Source organism: Muscardinus avellanarius, assembly GCF_963383645.1.
Source record: "Muscardinus avellanarius genome assembly, chromosome: 5".
NCBI lineage: Eukaryota > Metazoa > Chordata > Mammalia > Rodentia > Gliridae > Muscardinus > Muscardinus avellanarius.
In genome coordinates, this window is record NC_137790.1 from 90,366,509 (window position 1) to 90,388,005 (window position 21,497).

General features: G+C 42.1%; 1 protein-coding gene across 1 annotated transcript in view; it reads left to right on the forward strand.

Annotated features, from left to right (window-relative positions):
• MCF2L2 (MCF.2 cell line derived transforming sequence-like 2) overlaps positions 1 to 21,497 on the forward strand; it is a gene marked incomplete at both ends in the record, with an annotated part of 233,944 nt that overhangs the window by 110,601 nt on the left and 101,846 nt on the right. The window contains one exon of the mRNA XM_080696562.1: positions 8,602 to 8,693. Coding sequence (XP_080552688.1) covers positions 8,602 to 8,693 — 92 coding nt within the window. The remainder of the gene's footprint in view (positions 1 to 8,601; positions 8,694 to 21,497) is intronic.

Sequence of the window (21,497 nt, forward strand, 5' to 3'; positions counted from 1 at the left end):
AGAACAAGTCTTACTAAGTTGCAGAAGGCCTTGCTCAGTAGTCCAGGCTGTCCTCAAACTGCAATCCTCTGGACTCCGCCTCCTGAATGCTGGGATTACAACTGTGCGCCACCACACCCAGCTTCCAAAGATGCTTTTATAAGACTGAGAATTTCTCTCTGGTTACTACTTCTTTGAGAGTTTTTAAGCGCAATTAACTGCGGATTTTCAGAGGCTTTTTATAATGAATACGTTGAGAAGATCATATGACTTTTCTCCATATATTATATTATTAATAGAGTGGATTGCAGTGATTTGTTTCAAATGTTAAAGCAGCCTGTATATTTTCCTGGCATGAACTGCTCTTGGACATGATATTTATGCCATTTGTTGCATCCTGTGTTGTGAGATTCTGTTATTAAGCACACCATATTCATAATTTTATGTCTTTCAAACATATTAGCACTTTAACATTATGAAATGTCTCTTTGCTTCCTGTCTCTAGTAGAATACATCAAGTCTGTTTTGTCTGATATTAACATAGCAGTCATGCCCTCTTTCTTACTCTTTTTCTTTTTTTTCTCTTTTTGTGTGTTTATGTGTGTGTTGCCAGGTATTAAACCCAGAGACATTCTACCTCCAAACTATAACCTCAGCTCTTTTTATTTATTACTTTGTTTTTGTTTTTGAAACAGAGTCTCCTTAGGTTACTGAAACTCATTACATTGCTGAAGCTGTCTTCCAACCTGCAAACCTCCTGCCTCAGCCTCCCAATATTGGGATTACAGGTGTGCACCACCATGCCTGACTTCTTTCCTTGATTAATGTTTGCATGATGCATCTTTTTCCATTTTTCTGTCTTTATACTTACAGTATATTTCTTGTAGGAACAATAGTTATATCTTATTTTTAAATACATTTTGTTTACATCTACCTTTTAATGGAAGTGTTTAGTCCAATTATATACAATGTAATTAATGAAATAGATTCAAAATAGCCATAATTATTTTGGTTTTCTAGTATATTTTTATTTATATTTTCCTCTTTTTCTGCCTTCTTTTGAGTTAGTGAATACTTTTTAGGATTCAGCTTTAATTCCTCTGCTGGCTTGTTAGTCTACTTCTCTGCAAAAACCTAGATGTTTCTCTAAGAATTATCATATGTATTTTTAATTAATCATAATCTGCTCTGAATTTGTAATTTACCACTTTATATAAAATATAGGAAATTTATAGCAACATGATTCCATATGCCCTTCATCATCCTTTTTTTCAGTGTTGGGGACAGAACACAGGGGCATTCTACCTCTGAACAATACCCCCAGTCCTATTTTTTTTTTTTTTTTTTGGTGGTACTGGGGTTCTTGGAAGCCCGTCTATCTCCGGGCTACACTCCCAGACCTATTTTATTTTTGGAAACAGGGTCTCCTAAGCCAGCGCGGCTGGCTTCGAACCTGCGTGATCCTCCTGTCTCTGCCTCCCAAGCGCGGGGATTACAAGCGTGCGCCACCATGCCCGGCCCCCCAGTCCTATTTTATTCTTTCTTTTGAAACAGGTTCTCACTGAGTTGTAAAGGGGCTCACTGAGTAGCTGAGGCTATTCGAGAACCTCAATCCTCCTATCTCAGGCTTCCAAATGCTGGGATTACAAGTGTGCACCACCAGGCCCGGCTCCTCCTCATCCTTTTTACTGTCTTATCATAAATAACATTTTATTTATATGTGTTAAACTTTCCATTATGGTATTGTATATATGTATGTGTATGTATACGTATATGTATATATATTGTGTATGTATGTGTGTATGTGTGTGTGTGTGTGTGTGTGTGTGTGTGTGTATATATATATATATATATATATATATATATATATAGTGTTAAGGATTGAATCCAGAGCTTTGCTCTTATTAGGCAAATACTCTGCCTCCAAGCTACACCCACAGCCCTCATCATTTATTTATATTTAGGTGCTGAAGACTGAACCCAAGACCTCACACATGCTACGCACATGCTGTGAGCTATACTCAGAGCCTTGGTATTATCATTTTAGATAATCATATATCTTCTCGGATACATATATATATATATATATATATATATATATACATATATATATATATATATATATTTTTTTTTTTTTAAATTTGGAAACAGGATCTCTTAAGCCAGCGGCGAGAGGCTGGTTTCAAACCTGCATGATCCTCCTGTCTCTGCCTCCCAAGCGTGGGGATTACAAGAGTGCACCACCATGCCCGGCCTAGATAATCATATATCTTCTAATGAAATTAAGAGAAAGAATAAAGTGGTGTGTGTGTGTGTGTGTGAGAGAGAGAGAGAGAGAGAGAGAGAGAGAGAGAGAGAGAGAGAGAGACCCATCTTTTATATTTGCCGTCTTATTCAACTTATCCAATGTTGTTTGTACCGAGATCTGCTTTACCATCCTGTATCATTTCTCTTCAGGATAATGCACTTGTAGCACTTCTTGTTGGGCGGTCTGCTGACAACAAAATCTTTCAGCTTTTGTTTATCTGCAAATTATGGGGCTTTTTTTGTCAACTCTCCATTTAGCATAATTTGTCATTCCCTGTTTCCCATCATGTGTTCCACTTTTCAGAAATAAGCCTGGATTATAGCTTAGTGCATATATTTTTTGAAATTTTCAATGCAGACAGACTCACACAGAAATATGCTCACATCACATGCACACTCAGATACACTTGCAGACACTCACGGACACACACAAACACTCACTCAAGGCGTGAGTGGCAGCTCACGGAGGGCTGGAAACAAGACTTGGTTCTCTTGACCTCTCCTCCTTCCTTGAACTAAACAATGCTCACTTCTATGACTTTGCCTCTTTCATTGCTTCAGGGCACACTTGTTTGTTACAAGTAAATCTAGCAGGAGTGATTGGTTGTTTTTCAAACACAAGATTCTTAACAGAAATAGTCCCTCTTGAGGGTAAACAAATCTTCATCATGCCTGAACAGGTTGTTACTGACCTCAGACAAGCAACCAACTTCTTTTGCCAAGCAATCCTATACTTTTGTTTGGGGCTCGTAACCACTGCCTGTGGATTCAAGCGGGTCACTAATAGGATTTCCAAACACATTTGTCTGATGCCTTAGTAACTAAATCTGTGCCAAGCAAACAATGTGACAGCATAATGAAGGGGGGTAGAGAAGTGTAGCGATAAGAGCTGCGATCTCAGCTCTGACTCCTGCCAGCTGGTACCTTGGGCGCAACATTGAACATCATTGAAGTTCATAAGGAAGGGGAAAAAACTTTTTTTTAATGCCTTGCAGCTATAATAATAGTTAAAATGAAGGCTGGGCCTGGTGGCACATCCTTGTAATCCCAGCATTTGGGAGGCTGAGACAGGAGGATCATGGTTCGCGGACAGCCTCAGCTACTTAGGCCCTTTACAACTCAGTGAGACCCTCTTTCAAAATAAAATAAAAATAGGGCTGGGGGTGTAGCTCAGAGGTACAGAGCTCCTACTGAGCAACTAAAAGGACTGTCTATTGTTATTATGTAATAATAATTGGGAGGTCTGCTGCCAACAAATTGGCCCTGGGCAGCAAGCACTGAAATTTACTGTAGATGTCAACAAAACATCTGTGAAGACCCATAGAAAGCCCAGGCTACTTGGAGTTGGTCTACCAGATCTGAGGGTTGGGAGAGTCGTCTGGAGGCCAGATGGTCAACCATCATCAAGCTCACTACAGATAAGAATCAGAGTGATGTATCTGTGGATAGACTGCATTTTTTTTATTGGTGCAATGTATTCATACATCATAATGGTATAAAGAAAATAATTTTGTAGACATGAATGCACACATCACCCAGTTAGCCCCTACCCGATCCCCACCCCGTTCCCTCCCAATCCCTCCTTCCCATGCTTGGCTTAGTGGTTGACATCTAGTTTTACAGCAATTTATCCAATATTAACGATGATAATCTCACAAAACAATTTCATTTGTCTGATACCAAGCTTTTGATGACTAAAAGATAACAGTTCAATATTTCTTTTTGCTTTCTTTCTTACCAGAGAATATTTTTTTCTTTTCTTTTTTTTAGGTGAAGCTATCATACATTTATTTATTTACTTTTCAGAAAAAATTTATTCTGATATGGAATATGAACTCTAGATACCCAAAACAATCTCGAAGAAGAACAAAGCTAGAAGATGTATATTTTCTGATTTCAAACCATATAGAGCTACAATAATTGAAACAGTGTAGTACTGTTCAAAAGGCAGATATATATACCATTGGAGTTAAATAAAAGCTTAGAGATAAATTCTTCCATATATTGTCAAGTTATTTTTGACAAGGTTTCCACGAACATTTGGTGGTGGAAATAATAATCTTTTAACTAAATATTGTTGAAACATAATAATTACATGAAAAAGAATAAAATTGGACCCTTACCTAACACATATACAAATATTAACTCAAAATAGATAAAAGAGCTAAATATAAATCTTAATACTATAAACTTTTAGAAGAAAATCTGGGTCATAAAACCTCACAACATTGAAATTGGCAGTGATTTCTTGGATATGATTCCAATGGCACAGGCAACAGAAGAGTATACAAACTCCCTAAAAAATAAAAAAATATTGTATATCCAAAGACAATGTAAACAGAGTTAAAAGTTACTGATAGAATGGGATAAAATATTTCCAAATGCTATATCTGAAGGTATATTAATATTCCAACTAGACATCCTAAAAATTAACAACAATAAAGGCAAACAATACAATTTAGAGATAGGTAAAAGACTAACATAAATAATGAATCTCCACAGATAACCAATCTTAGTTGTCTGTTGGATGGAAAATCTTATCTCTCTGGTTCTGGTGTGTGTTACCTATTTCTTCTTTGTAGTTAATCTCTTTGAGTATTTTCTCTAGCGCTGGTTTTGAAGACATAAATTCCTTCAGTTTCTGTTTGTCATGGAAGCTTCTTATTTTTCCATCTAATTTGATAGAAAGTTTTGCTGGGTAGGAAATTTTTGGCTGGAAGTTGTTTTCTTTCAGAGTTTGGAATATGTTACTCCAAGCCCTTCTGGCTCTCATGACTTGGTTTGGGAAGTCTGGAGTGATTCTAATTGGTTTGCCTCTGAATGTCACTTGGCCCTTTGCTTTTGTTGCCTTTAAGATTCTCTGCTTGGCTTCCACATTGGTCATTTTGACAATTATGTGGCGTGGGGATCCTCTTCTCTGATCCTCTCTAACGGGGGTTCTATAAGTTTCCTGGACCTGTGTATCGATCTCTTGCTCTATGTTTGGAAAATTTTCTGCTATTATTTCCTTGAAAAGATTGTTAATCCCTTTGGTTTCACCTTCTTTTCTCTCCTCTATTCCAATGATTCTTAGGTTAGCTCTCTTAAAATGGGCCCATATTTCTTCAATGTCAGATTCCTGCTGTCGGATTTTTTTTTTCTAGATTAGAAACTATGCGTTCATTTTTTGAATGATCATCTTCTAGGAGCGAGATTCTATTCTCCATGTGGTCTAATCAGTTGTTTGTACTTTGAATTGAGGCCTTTACTTCATTAATTGCATCCTTTATCTCTCTTTGGCTCTCTCTGAATTCTTTTTGAAACACCTCTATTATTTCTACAGTTATTTTCCTGATTTGATCTTCTAGAAATCTCTGAATTTCTGTTTTATCAGGTTCTGATGTTGTGGGGTTGTTGGCATTCATTGCTCCATTGTTATTCCTCTTTCCCATGATTTCGGAAGTTTGTGCCTTCTCTGGGTTCTTCCCTGGGTCACTACGACTTCACTTAAGGTGCTGTGGATCTCGAGTCTATGGTATCTCAGTTCCCACTACTCCTTTACCAGGTTGTATCTCAGAGTCTCAGACCCTGGGAGCCAATCGAGGCTGCTTTAGAGCATGGGGGGTGCCAGGTTGGGCGTTCTCCTATGGTGTAATATCTCTGCCACCACCACTCCCCCACTGGGTCAAGTCCCTGGGAGTACAGTACTGGGATTTCTCTTCTAGGGGCCGCAATTTGACTCACTGTTGAGTGCGCAGATGGAGCTGTCGTGGACTCGGTGAATTCGCTGCTGCTGCCGCCGGTAGCAATATGGCACCGATGCCACGCCCTCGGCTGTGAGGCTGGCGTATTTCTTTTCTGTTTTTGAACTCCACTCTGAGTCCCTGCAGGGTGCGCTGAGCCCAGTCCCTGGGAGCTTTAGCTGCTCCCTGCACCGAGTAATCTGCCGAATCCCGCCCGGCTGTTCTGCAGTGGCTCACCTCGGCTCGCTGTCCGCCGCTCCTCTCTGGAGCTTGGTGGGCTGTTGAGTGCATTGGTCTGGTGCCGTCCGGTGAACTCGCCACTGCCGCCGGCAGTAAGACGCTGCTGCCGCGTTCTCGGGCGTGAGGCCGGTGTATCTCCTCTCTGGTTTCTGAGCTCCGTTATGAGTTCCCTTCCTCTCTGGAGCCTGGTGCTGCAAGGCAAAATGGCGCCCGCCGCTTCACACCACGGCTCCAGCTGCAGCACTGCAGTCTGGTTTCTGGTGTCTCGTTTTTCCAGCCCTCTTTTTCTCTGTCCCTTAAAATTACATTTTTTGTTTCTCTGCTGATGGTGTTTTCTGGCTATGAAAGGTTCTGATTTTGTGGTAATAGAGATTGGTTGTTAGCGGGGCTCGTAAGCCCTGTTTTGCTCTGTCGCCATCTTCCCGGAAGTCTTCCTAGACTGCGTTTTGGCATGGGACCTAGGAAACTCAAGGCATGCTTTGGGTTAGTCACATGTGTCCTATGAGGTTTCCAAGAGAATTCTATGCACAAAGGTGAAACAAACTCAAAGTACTGCTTATTTATTAGCTCAGCATTAGCTCAAGTAAGTAGAGCTAATAAAGTGGGCTAGGAAGCTTCCAGGGCTTCTCTCCAAGTTCCAGTCTTCTTACCTAATGGTCGTGGAGCCTGAATAAAGAACACCTTCCAGGTGTCTGGGCACCCTGTGAGAAGGAGAAAGGGGGAGATTGAAGAGAGCAAGAGCAAGGCAGTCCAATTTCTTCCTGACTCAGCTAATCAATTCTATCACACGCTAACCCATCCATTAGTGAACGTGCATCCATCAATTCTGGAATCTGACTGTTACATCATCAGACCAGTCCACTTCCTGTGGCTAGGCCAGGCTCAGATTTCCTCTTAACTACTCATACGGGGTGTGTGTGTGAGTGTGTAGAAAGAGAGATAAAGAGAGAACTATAAGGAAATATACCAAGTGATTGTGTTTAGTAAGGTTTTAGTGTCTTCCAAATTTTGTGATACTGGTTTTATTTATTTATTTATTTATTTATTTATTTTTTGGTACTGGGTCCCCACCCCCCAGTACTGGGGATGGAAACCAGGGGCATTCTACCTCTGAGTTACACCCCCACCCTCTTTTTTATTCTTTATTTTGAAACAGGGTCTCACTAAGTTGCAGAGGGCCTAAGTAGCTGAGGTTGTCCTTGAACCATGATCCTCCTGTCTCACCTCCCAAATGCTGGGATTACAAGCACGAACCACTACACCTGACAGTACTGGGGTTTAAACCCAGGGATGCTCTCCCTCTGAGCTATATCCTCAGCCCTTTTTTAGTTAATGTTTTGTTTGAAACAGCATCTCACTAGGTTCCTGAGAATCTCTCTTAAGTTGTGAGGCTGGTCTTAAACCTGCAATCCTCCTGACTCTGCCTCCCAATCCTGTACTGGTATTACAGGTGTGTACCACCACACCTGGCTGCATTTAATTAATTTAAAATGGAAAAATATATTCAATTAAATGTGATTCCTAGCCGGGCATGGTGGCACACACTTGTAATCCCCACACTTAGGAGGCAGAGACAGGAGGATTGCGCAGGTTTGAAGCCAGCCTCGCTGGCTTTAAAAGACCCTGTTTCCAAATAAAAATATAAAACAGGTCTGGGAGTGTAGCCCGGAGGTGGAAAGGTTCCATCCCCAGTACCACCAAAAAAAAAAAAAAAAAGTGATTCCTAGAATTTAGTCTTTTATTCCAAGAACACCATCAAGGACAGTATTATATCTTCCAACTGTAACATGCCTAAACAATGCATAAACAAATCCATGAAATTTGTGCTAGTCAAGAAAGGTTTTATAAGAATAGGAATGATAGCTGAGTGATGATACAAGTTCGAAGCCAGCCTGGGCAATTTAGTGGGACCCTGTTTACAAATAAAAAAAAAAAAATATAGGGCAGGGGGTATAGCTCAGAGGTGAAATGCCCCTGAGTTTAGTCCCCAGCACCACACACACACACACACGCACACACACGCACACACGCACAGGGGAGTGGTAAGGAATAGGTAAACCTCTTTTGTTTTACACATTGTATTTCCTGATGTGCTGTGGTTTGACATGTCATGTGGCATGGATGTGACTTGTTTCTTCGGCTCAATGTCAGGTCCCTAGGATCAAAGCTCCATTTCTTTGCTGAGTTTCTCCTTTGTATCCAGTTCATCCATCACCGAAGGGATCAGCCAGCAGCTCCATGAAGCTCCTGAGTCAACCATGTCGACTGGCTATAATCTGTCTAAGCAGTGAAGTGCTTGAGTTACAACTTGTAAGTGAAATAACCAAATGTCACATTTTTTCTGTCCCTCTAGCTCCTCCCCAAAGGACAACTGAGGAACCTTACGTGGACACGGATTTGAACTCCCTGGAAAAGGAAGATGATGGGTCTAAATTTGAAGTCAAGGTAAAATCACCCTTCTTTTACCAATAGAAATTTCTTTCTTTCTTTCTTTCTTTCTTTCTTTCTTTCTTTCTTTCTTTCTTTCTTTCTTTTCTTCTTTCTTTCTTTCTTTCTTTCTTTTCTTCTCCTTCTTCTTCTTCTTTTTTTTTTGGTGGAACTGGGGATAGAAACCAGGGGCATTCTCTCTCCAAGCTGGACCCCCAGACCTTATTTTTTTATTCTGAAACAGGGTTTCGCTAAGTTACTGATGGCCTTGCTAACTTGCTGAGGCAGGCCTCAAACCCACGATCCTCCTATCTCAAGCTCCTAAGTACTGAGATTCCAGGCATGACTACCACACTCAGCTACCAGTAGAAATTTCAGACACAAGAGAAGATTGTGGCCATAATTTTTCAAAAAGTCAACAAATTGAGTTCCCCTATTATATACCTATTTACTTTTAGAAGATGTGCCTGTGAAGTCATGGGGCACAGACTAGTGTTCTACGAGCTAAGGCTTGTAGGATTTTTTTTTTTTTTTTTTTTTTTTTGCTACTGAGTATATTTTACATGGGCATGAATTTGAACTCCCTGGAAAAGGAAGATAATGGGTCTAAATTTGAAGTCAGGGTAAAATCACCCTTCTTTTGCCAATAGAAATTTCTTTTTTTTTTTTTTTTTGGTACTAAGAATTGAACCCAAGAGCAGTCTACTTTCAAGCTACACCCCTACCCCTTTATAATTTTTTAATTTTGAAAGAGGATATAACTGAGTTGCTGAGGTTAGGCTCGAACCTGAAAATCTCCTGTCTCGGCCTCTTATCTCCCAACAACAAGTATTACAGGTATGTACCACTGTGCTAGCTTTGGAGGATTTTCTTCCATCTTAATTACAAGTAGAAATGAATATTGTTTGATCATGTATATAATTGCTCATAGACACTGCTTTACTGATAAAAAAAACTGTTTGTTTACTCCTCTAATCTCATTTCATATTTAAAATTAGTAGAACAAGCCAGGTGCAGTGGCACACACCTGTAATCCCAGTGCTTGGGAGGCTGAGACAGGAGGATTATGGATTTGAGGCCAACTCAGCAACTTAGCAAAATCCTCAGAAACCTAGGGAAACCTTGTTTCAAAATAAAAAAGGAAAAGGCTAGGGTGTAGCTTAAAGGTGCAATGCTGGGTTCAATCCCCAGTACCAAAAAAAAAAAAAAAGTATAAAAACATGTAGTTCATATAAGCAAACAATATAAAAGTTGCATAGAGTTACACATACACACACACATACTCACCTTAATAACTGGTGAACTCTAAGCTCTGTAGATTATACCACTGTCGTAGGGGAAAGGGATGTCCCTGTGTATCTTTTTGCAACCTCATGTGACTCTATATAATTATTCTAGAATTTTTTAAAGAAGTATAAACTTTGGAATCAGGCCAACCTGGGTTTAAGCTACATAACTTTTCTAAACCTGTTTTCATGTCTGTACAAATGGGGATAACAACAGCTACTTCTTGAGACTGTTTTGAGCATCAAATGAATATTGGAACGTTGCTGGGCAGTCTGTGCATAACTGTGCACACATGTTATACTGTAAAACCCAAATTGTGAATATGTTGCTGCACAGCAACCCCAGAAGAGTTCTCTTTCTGTTACTTTACTGAAAATTAAATAACCAGCTATCTGAATGGCCAGTGGGCTCAGATGAACCCGAGCAACTGTGAGCATCTGAGGGATCTGTACAGGCCTCCAGGAGCTCCACTGACCAGCAAGGAGCCAGCAGAATGCAAGTGCTGGGCGTTTCTTCATTGAGTCAGAAATAAGGTGGGAACGCAAGTTCCTGACAGCTTCTTAGAGAAAGCTGCGTTCTTCTGCCAAAGGGTTTAGTCAGCCTTCTGTATTCTGGGCAGAGTAGGATGTCGCTTTCGCTATTTCCAAATCCTCATGGCTGGAGGAACTGCATCAGTAAATCTCGAATTAGGAAACAGTTTGCAATTGCATACTGTCTCGATCAGCCACTTAAAAAAGTAAATAGCAGTTTTGGGGAATGGGTGAACATAATGACACTTCATCTGACTTGACACCCAGGAAATCTGTGTAATCATCAAGTGACATTAAGAGGGCGTAAGTGTGGTCAGGAACCTCAGACTAGGCTTTTCTGCACCCTGGACTTCTGCAAGAACATCATCTCTGAATATAAGGACTGTGTCATGTGAGCCAAAGCCCAGATTTGGCCCCTACATCCATGTGCTGTTGACACTGACTCATGACAGGATTCGAACTCACTTCCTATCTCTGTGGCTTACTTCTTGTATCTTCAGACATAAAGAAGACATGGTGGGTTTACATATATGGAGGTTCTCTATACAAGAATCCAAACTAGAGTAAATTATTTCAGTAACTGTGAACATTAAATAAAGTTGATTATTTTACTTGTTGTAAAAGAAAAAAAAATGCAAGAGCAGGGTGGTAGGTATAGAATCAGAGGCCAGTAGCCTTGGAAAGCATGGATAGGACCCAAGAATTTCTGACCACTGGGCTTTTGGGTTCTTCCCTCTTGCTATGCTGCCATAAGCCATTCTGCTAAGGTGCTGCCTCCTCTGTGTGCAGGAAAATCACCAACAGCATGAACATTGGTGAGCAAGCACAGTTTACATTCAAATTGTACCTCTAGACTTGGTTGTTTTTGTTTTTCTTATTGTTAACTTCTTTGTGTATTTAATGAAGGGCTTTTCCCACAATTGCATGTACATTTGCAGTCAAGGTGGAAATGGGGTAGGAAGAAGCTGATTGAACTTCTGCTTGTAAAGATCACAGCTACAAGAGAAAACATTCAGAGAATCCACAAAACCATGAACAAGATGAGGAGGATGAAGGTGGATTGTGCATAAAATCCTCAAATCCTACACTGAGAAGTTAATTTAGAGTCAGACATGGTGACTATAATCATAGCACTTGGGAGGTTGAGACAGGAAGATCGCAGGTTTGAGGCATGCCTCTACAACTTAATGAAATCCTGTTTAAAAAAAAAAAAAAAAAAAACAAAGTGGGGAGTGGTGGTGCACACTTGTAATCCCAGCATTCAGAAGGCTGAGACAGGCGGATCATGGTTCGTGGACAGCCTCAGCCACTTAGGCCCTTTGTAACTCAGTGAGACCCTGTTTCAAAATAAAGAATAAAAACTAAGGGTGGGGGTATAGCTCAGAGGAACAATGTGGGTTCCATCCCCAGTAATGCAAAATAAATAAATAATGATTAAGCCAGGCATGGTGGCGCACGCTTGTAATCCCCGCGCTTGGGAGGCAGAGACAGGAGGATCGCACAGGTTCGAAGCCAGCCGCGCGCGCTGGCTTAGGAGACCCTATTTCCAAATAAAAATGTAAAAATAGGTCTGGGAGTGTAGCCCGGAGGTAGAAGGGCTTCCAGGAACCCCGGTACCAAAAAAAAAAAAAAAAAAAAAAATTAAAAAATTAAAAATAAATAAATAAATAATGATTAAATTAAATTAAACTGGGTGTGGTGGTGTATGCTTGTAATTCCAGCATTCAGGAGGCTGAGACAGGAGGATTGTGGTTCTCAGGCAGCCTCAGATACTACTAAGTGAGGCCCTTTGCAACTCAGTGAGACCCTGTTTCAAAATAAAGTATAAAAAATAAGGCTGGGATATAGCTTGGAGGTAGAATGCCCAGGGGTTTCATCCCCAGTACCAAAAGAATAAAATAAAATAATAAAATAAAAAAGTTGGGCATGGTGGTGCACACTTGTAATCCCAGCATTTGGAAGGCTGAGACTGGAGGATCACGGTTCATGGACATCCTCAGCAACTGCTTAGTGAGCCCCTTTGCAACTGAGTAAGACCCTGCTTGAAAATAAAGAATAAAAAAGAGACCCCTGGAGAAACCGGGGCCCAGTCGCAAGGCCCTGGGCCCAGGCAGGGGTCAGTTGGGGCACGCCAGAGCCCAGAAGAGCCGGGGCCCGGGTCGCAGAACTCTGGGCCCCGGGCGGGATCGCGCGGAGCACGCCAGACCCCTGGAGAAACCAGGCCCGGTTGCAAGGCCCTGGGCCCTGGGCGGGGGTCAGGCGGGGCACGCCGGACCCCTGGAAGAGCCAGGGCCCAGGTCACAGGACTCTGGGCCCCAGGCGGAGTCCTGCGGAGCATGCTGGACCCTTGGGGAAACTGGGCCCGGGTCACAGTGCTACTGAGTGCCTGATCCCACAACCTCCTCAAACCACACACACAGTCTTCTCTCATTAAAAAAAAAAAAAAAAGGAAAAGAAAATAGAAAAATATCGGAGAGGGGCCAAGAAGGCCATGGCGATGCCAGGATACTGGAGATGCAGACAGAACTTATCCAAATGAACTGGAACTTTTGGAAAAATTTCCTGCGAAGGAGAACTACTTCTTCTCTACATTCTTAAGAATCTTGGACATCACCTGTAAGGAGAGAGTTTAGCGGAGACCTAGGAGAAAGGCAGTGTTGGAAGCAGTCTCCACGATGGCGGTGGAGACTTGTATTCAGGAGAAGCAGAAATCGGATTTTGGAGAAATTACACCAAACATCGAATGCTACCGTCGCGCATGCTTAGGAACACTGGAAAACATTCAGAGTGGAAAACGAGCTTGGGAAAGATTTGAAATGGTGGAGGCAGTGGCAATAGCAATGGCCAGTACTCAGGGGAGGCAGAAATCTGATGCATTACACCTGGAACCTTTGAAGTAATAACCCCAGAGGCAGAATGCTACCACCACGCACCCTCGAGAAAATGGGACAAATGGCTGGGCAGAGAGGATGCTCGGATTGGAGCCTGCCTAGGGGTGAGGCCAGTGACGGACACAGCAAAGCTGGGATTGGAGCCTGCCATGAGGCAAGGCTAGTGCTGGAGCCTCCGAGGCCAGGATCGGAGCCTGCCAAGGGGTTAGGCCAGTGCCGGGGCCAGCAAGGCCAGGATCAGAGCCTGCCGTGAGGCAAGGCCGGTGCTGGGGCCTCCGAGGCTGGGATAGCAGCCTGCCGAGGGGTTAGGCCGGTGCCGGGGCCAGCGGCCAACATTGGAACCTTCTGTGAGGCAAGGCTGCTATTAAGGCCTCCGAGGCTGGGATTGGAACCTGCTGTGAGGCAAGGCCTGTGCTGGGGCCTCCGAGTCCAAGACAGGAGTCTGTTGAGGGGTTAGGCAGGTGCCAGGGTCAGCGAGGCTGGGACGGAGCCTGCCTTGAGGCTAGGCCGGTGCTGGGGCCACCAAGGCTGAGATTGGAGCCAGCCAAGGGGTTAGGCCAGTGTGGGGGCCAGCGAGGCCAGAATCGGGGCCTCCCATGAGGCAAGGCCGCTGCTTGAGCCAGCGAGGTCTGGATCAGTCCACCGGGTAGCCAGGCCACTACTGGGGCTGTCAAGAGTAGGATCGGTACTTGCAACACGGCATACACAGAGAAATATCGCAGAAAATTAAAACCAGATGCTTCCCCTAATCAGCAATAACTAGGAGGAAAGGGACAACAGGAAGAGGTCGAGTTATAGGAAGGGCCCTATAGTGAAGCAATTAAGGTGACCAATCAGAGGGTATGGAATAGGGGAGGATGGAGCCTCTTTAAAACGCAGGAGGAACATAAACAAATGTATCGAAGTTAATCACCAAACAAGCATGGGATGGAGAGAGGGGGAGGGAATGGCATGGGGACTGGATGAGGGCTAATTGGATGATGTGTGCTTGTATATCCTCCCAAGTCTTGTATTCCAATGTGATATATGATTACAATGTACCAATAAAAATAAATTAAAAAAAAAGAATAAAAAATAGGGTTGGGGTGTAGCTCAAAGGTGGAACGCCCCTGGGTTCCATCCCCAATACTGCAGAAAATAAAAAAAATTAAAATAATAAATAATAAAAATAAAACCTGGCGTGGTGGCACATGCTTGTAATCCCAGCATTTGGGAGGCTGAGACAGGAAGATTTTGGTTTGTGGATACCCTCAACTACTTAGTGAGGCCCTTTGCAACTCAGTGAGACCCTGTTTCAAAATAAAGAATAAAAATAGGGCTGGGTGTATAGCTCAGAGGTAGAATGTCTCTGGATTCCATCCCGAGTACTGAAAAAAAAAAAAAAAAAAAAAGGGCTGGGTGTATAGCTCAGAAGCAGAGTGCCCCTGAGTTCAGTCTCCAGAAACACACACACACACACACACACACACACACACACACACACGAAAAAGCCAAGTTAGTACCAATAATTGCCAGAGCCAGCCAGCAAAAGTACGGGTACGGGTTCCGTCCGAAGAGAGGCCTGAGGATTAACAAGTATGGGAGGGTCGCCAGCCTACTCTTGGGTCAATATCTCTACTGGCCAACCCCGGGTTTATTTCTCTCGTGGTATTTATACAGTTTCTAGCTTTAGGTTGCACAGGAACGCAGAAATGACAAGTCCAAAGTACATATAACACTTTGCAAGTCAAACAATACCCTGGTACAACATAAACCTAATCTTAACTAGCAGACAGAACAATTAGCATCAATCATTCTGAGAGGGTCTTATTTATTTAGACTCCATGACTCCGAACCTTGTTGACTCTGGGCGAAGGACAGTCAGAAGTGCACTTTTGAGTAAGGGTGAGACAAGGTAAGGTAAAAACCTTAATGGCTCCCCACATTTCCCCCTTTCTTATTATTTTTTAAAGAAGACTGTGCCTGTCTTAGGTTGTTTCCTTCCAGTAGCAAGGATTACCCATCATTGGATAATACAGAGCTATAAGCTGTATATCCTGTGGTAGGTTTTCTTGTCCCAAGGAAATCTTACCCATCATTGACTACCAGCCTCTTAAATGGGGGCATTTTTTAAATGTAGATTGTGCACTTTTGCTTTTATTTTCCAGAGTTAGGTACAAAATACTCAACAAGGACTGGAAGAATACATAATCCCACTATAACAATCAAAACCAATGCTATCGTACCAGATAAAAAGGGACTTAATGAAGGCAAAGAAGGAAAACTTGTTTTAAAGAATTAATTATATCATTGGCTGTCTGTGCTGCATTAAACTGAAGGGGATCAGCATGTTGCATACTCCAAATATCCTGATGAAGGTTATTCAAATCTAGAGATAGGTCATGGCTATTCCATGTTGCCATTAAATGCCTCTGAACATTATCCCATGAATGCTCGGAAGTGTTATAATTCTTAGAAGTAACACAAATCCAAGAAAACTTGGCATGGCACACAAACTGTGTTCTTAATTTTAGGCTTTGCATTTCTTCTCCAATATAATTGACAGTTTCATACAAAGCTTCTAATCGGCTTTTAAGTTTGTCATCAATGCTTTCCTGAAAGCCTAAAGCATTAGAAACATTTTTTGATAAATCATTAACCTAGGAGGCTGTTTGCACTTCCTAAGAGCAACAGCAGCAGTTGTTGCAGTTGCTACTAGTGTAATAAAGTCCACCAATCCTGCTGTAATAAGTCCTACCATTCTCTTTGTTCTTGTCAGGGCTTTCGGTAATTCAATCAACACTTGCAGCCCATTGTCAGCATACCAGAGTTCAGATAACTGAACAGGTACCATAACAAAGGGAGGTTGACGAACAATCAGAACTTGTTTTCCATATTCAACATGAGTATTACAATTACACAATTTACAAAAGGTACAGGTTACAAAAAATTGTGATCCATTAAACTTTATCTCTGCATTTCCATTTATTAAAGCATACGGTGCAGGCCGTAGTGTTCCAACGAGGTTTAGTATCTGATGGTATTTTGTAAGTTCTAAATTCTCCCATAGAAGCAGCAATTTTCCACATATTAGTTTGAGGCCATCCTGTTGATGACCACCATAGTCCTGCAGTAAATCCCATTAGCATTTCCATTTGTGCCCTCTTTCTGGTATCATTACTTATGCTTGTTCCTGCAATAAAAGTATTTACACTCTGCCCTAAGGACCAATCCCTAATAAACAAGGTATTGGAAATTTTATGCAAAATAGGTATTTCAATAAGACATTTCCTCCAATTAACACTCTGATTTCTACATGTTAAATTAGCTTCACAGGGTAAACGAGTTATTGGTGGGCTAACATTTTTATCTTCTTTCCCTGTGTAACCAGGGCCCCACAAGACTACACCTTTAATAGCACAGGTACTATCAGTCTTTGTACTTGTCTGCAATACCACAGGCATCACCTGCAGGCATCCCATCTTTTTAACATTTTTAGAAAAACTTAAGGGTGTGCCAGTTCCTTGTCCAGAATAATTAAAAGTTTCTGCAGTGGGTGTAAAATTCAAAGCAGGAAGTCCCAGCAATCATGAATTGTTACTGAAGACAGTGATTTTCAGTTGTTCCAAAACAGCTGAATGAATTATGGGAGGATCTGGAACATAAGTCCAGTATGTTTCAGTCATCATAGAAGCTGGCACCATCATCAGCATTAATCTGAGGGTCTTCCATTTTTGCTTGATCTGCACCAGCCGCTCAGGTATCCACCATGCATTATCTTCATCCTGTGAGAAAACACAAACATGTCCTTGTCTCCATATTAGTACAGGGTCAGGAACTTCCCCAATTCCTGTGCAAGGATCTTTCCATTTTACTAGAGCAAAATTGTTTTTGGAGGATGGATGCCAATATCTATCTGCTGCTGTGTGACAAGTTTTGTCAACATTCAAGAAATTAAGAATACAACTTCCGGGAAGATGGCAACGAAGGAAAGCGGCACTTACAAGTCCCGCTAACAATTAAACTCTATTACCAAAAAACCAGCACCTTTCAGAGCCAGAAAACACCACCAGCAAAGAAATAAAAACTGTAAATACAAGGGACAGAGAAAAAGAGGGCTGGAAAAACAAGACACCAGAAAGAAACCAGCCTGAAGGGCTGCGCCCGCCGTGGCGCGAAGCAGCCAGAGTGGCCAGAGCCATGGCGCAGAGCAGCCGGAGCGGCCAGAGCCGTGGCATGGAGCAGCCGGAGCCACAGCGTGAAACGGCCGGAGCCATGGTGAGGAGCGGTGCAGCCTACATCTTCCCTAGCAGCACCAGGCTCCAGAGAGGAGGGAAACTCAGAACAGAGCTCAAATCCAGAGAGGAGGTACGCTGGCCTCACAGCCTAGGATGCAGCAGCAGCGCCTTACTGCTGGCGGCAACGGCGAGTTACGGCCTAGACCAACGCACTCAACCAGCCACCTGGTGCCAGAGAGGAGGGGTGGACAGCGAGCCGAGGTGAGCCACTGCTGAACAGCTGGGCAGCATTCAGCAGTTTTTTCGGCGCAAGGAGTGTCTAAAGCTCCCAAGGGCTGGGATCGGCACACCCCGCAGGGACTCAGCAGAGCTCAAAACCAGAGAAGAACTACGCCAACCTCACGGCGGAGGACAACAGCAGCGCCTTACTGCCAGCAGCAGCGGCGAGTTCACCGGATGGCTAAAGACCAATGCTCTCAACCAGCTACCAGGCTCCAGAGAGGAGGGGTGGATAGCGAGCCGAGGTGAGCAGGTGCTGAACAGCCGGGCGGCAGTCAGCAGTTTTGTTGGCACAGGGAACATCTAAAGCTTCCAAGGGCCGGACACAGCACACCTGGCAGGGACTCAGTGCGGAGCTCAAAACCAGAGAAGAAATACGCCGCATCATGGCCGAGGGCGTGGCAGTGGTGCCATATTGCCAATGGCGGCAGCAGCGAATCCACCGAGTTCACTACTGCTCCATCAGTGCACTCAACAACCGTGAGTCAAATTGTGGCCCCTAGGGGAGAAATCCCAGTACTGCACTCCCAGGGACTTGTGCAGATAGTCTCCCTGGGTTGGAGATTTTAGCAGTGCAACCCAGTGGGGGAGTGGTGGTGGCAGAGATATCATACCATAGTCACTACTCCCCGCTGGAGAATGCCCAACTTGGCACCCCCCACGGTCTAAGCAGCCTCGATTGACTCCCTGGGTCTGAGAATTTGTGATAAAACCCAGTAAAGGAGTAGTGGTGACTGAGATACCACAGACTTGAGATCCAGAGCATCTTAAGTGAACTCGTAGTGACTCAAGGAAGAATCCAGAGAAGGCACAAACTTCCAAAATCATGGGAAAGAGAAATAACAATGGAGCAGTGAATGCCCACAACCGCACAACATCAGAATCTGATAACACAGAAATCCCAAGATCTCTAGAAGATCAAATCAGGAAAATAACTTTAGAAATAATAGAGGACTTTCGAAAAGAATTCAGAGAAGAGTAAAAAAGAGATAAAGGATGCAATCATTGGAATAAAGGTCTCAATTCAAAGTATAAACAACAGTTTAGACCACATGGAGAATAGAATCTCGCTTCTTGAAGATGATCATTCCAAAAACGAATGCATAGTTTCTAATTTAGAAAAAAACCCGACAGCAGGAATCTGACATTAAGAAATATGGGCCCATTTCAAGAGAGCTAACCTAAGAATAATTGGAATAGAGTAGGAAAAGAAGGTGAAACCAAAGGGATCAATAATCTCTTCAAAGAAGTAATAGCAGAAAATTTTCCAAACATAGAGCAAGTGGTCGATACACAGGTTCAGGAAACTTATAGAACTCCCTTTAGACAGGATCAGAGAAAAGGATCCGAATGCCACATAATTGTCAAAATGACTAATGTGGAAGCCAAGGAGAGAATCTTAAAGGCAACAAAAACAAAAGGCCTTGTGACATTCAGAGGCAAACCAATTAGAATCACTCCAGACTTCCCAAACCAAGTAATGACAGCCAAAAGGGCATGGAGTAGCATATTCCAAACTCTGAAAGAAAACAACTTCCAGCCAAAAATTTCCTACCCAGCAAAACTATCCATCAAATTAGATGGGGAAATAAGAAGCTTCCATGACAAACAGAAAGTGAAGGAATTTATGTCTTCAAAATCAGCACTAGAGAAAATACTCAAGGAGATTAACTGCAAAGAGAAAATGGGTAATACATGCCAGAACCAAAGAAATAAGAATTCCCATCCAGCAGACAACTAAGCAAAGAAGAATAAACAGTATCTCAAACAGAAATAAGATCTTAACACATTGGGAATTAAAAATTATCTCTCTATAATCACACTGAATGTAAATGGCCTCAACTCCCCAATAAAAAGACATAAAGTGGCAAAATGGATTAAAAGCCAGAATCCATCCATCTGCTGCTTACACAAACCTTACAAGTAAAGATAGGAATGAACTCAAGGTAAAGGGCTGGAGCAAGGTAATCCATGCTAATGGTACTCGAAGACAAGCAGGAGTAGCAACTATGGTATCAGACAAGTTAGACTTCAAACCCAAACTTATTAGAAGAGACAAAGAAGGTCACATTTTACTGGTAAAAGGAATAGTCCAGCAAGAGGAAATAACAATAATCAACATCTCTGCCCCAAACATAGGGGCAGCTACTTTCATAAATCAAACTCTTTGTGACATGAAGTCACACATAAATCCCAACACAATAATGCTGGGAGACTTTAACACACCTCTCACAATACTAGACCAATCTTTCAGACAAAGGGTCAGTAAAGATGTCTCAGAACTAAAGAACACCATTAACCAAATGGACCTATTGGACACATATAGAATATTTCACCCAACTACAGCGGAGTTTACATTTTTCTCAGCTGCTCACGGAACCTTCTCCAAAATAGATCACATCCTGGGACACAAAATTCAAAAAATGTTACATACTTCCCTGTGTCATTTCAGACCATAATGGAATGAAATTAGAAATCAACTATAAGAAGACCCAGAGAAACAACATAAACATGTGGAGACTGAACACCACACTTCTGAATGAAGAATGGGTCATAGAAGATGTAAGAGGTGAAATCAAAAAATTTCTAGAAACAAATGAAAATAAAGAAACAACATATCAAAACCTCTGGGACACTTTGAAGGCAGTATTAAGAGGAAAATTTATAGCACTGAGTGCTCACATAAGAAAAACAGAAAATCTTCAAATAAATAGCCTAACGACACACCTCAAACCCCTTGAAAAGCAGGAACAATTGAACCCCAAAGCCAGCAGAAGATGGGAAATTATTAAAATTAGAGGAGAAATTAATGAAATAGAGAATAAAAAAATACAGAAAACCAACAAAACCAAAAGCTGGTTTCTTGAAAAAATTAAAAAGATTGATAAACCACTAGCCAACCTAACTAAAAAAAAAGAGAGAATCAACCCAAATTATGAAGATAAGGGATGAAAAAAGAGACATTAATACTGACAGCGTAGAAATCCAAAGGAACAAACCTACCATTTGATCCAGCAATACCACTATTGGGTATCTACCCAAAAGAAAATAAAGCAAACTACCAAACTAATGCATGTGTATCTCTGTTCATAGCTGCACAATTCACCATAGCCAAACTATGGAACCAGCCAAGATGTCCATCAACAGATGAATGGATTACAAAACTGTGGGATATGTACACAATGGAATTTTACTCAGCCATCAAAAAAAACCAAAACTCAATTACATAATTTTCAGGGAAATGGATGGAACTGGAGGACATTATGCTAAGTGAGATTAGTCAGTCACAAAAAATAAGAAATCAGATGCTTTCCCTAATATGTGAGAGTTAGGGAGAAATGGGTCATAGGAGGAACTCTTGAAAGAGGAAATCCTATAGAGGAGCAAACAAGACAACATAAAGGAGAAGAAAGGAGGGGGAAGAGGTAAATCTCTAAAACACACAATGTACTTAAACATATCAAAGTCAATCACTAAGCCAAGCAAGGGAGGGAGGGAAGGGGAGGGAATGGGGTGGAAATTGGGTAGGGGTTAAATCAAGGATGAATACATGTTTGTACACACAAGTTTTTTACCCCAATAAGTTGTATGAATATAATGCACCAATAAAAAAATTTT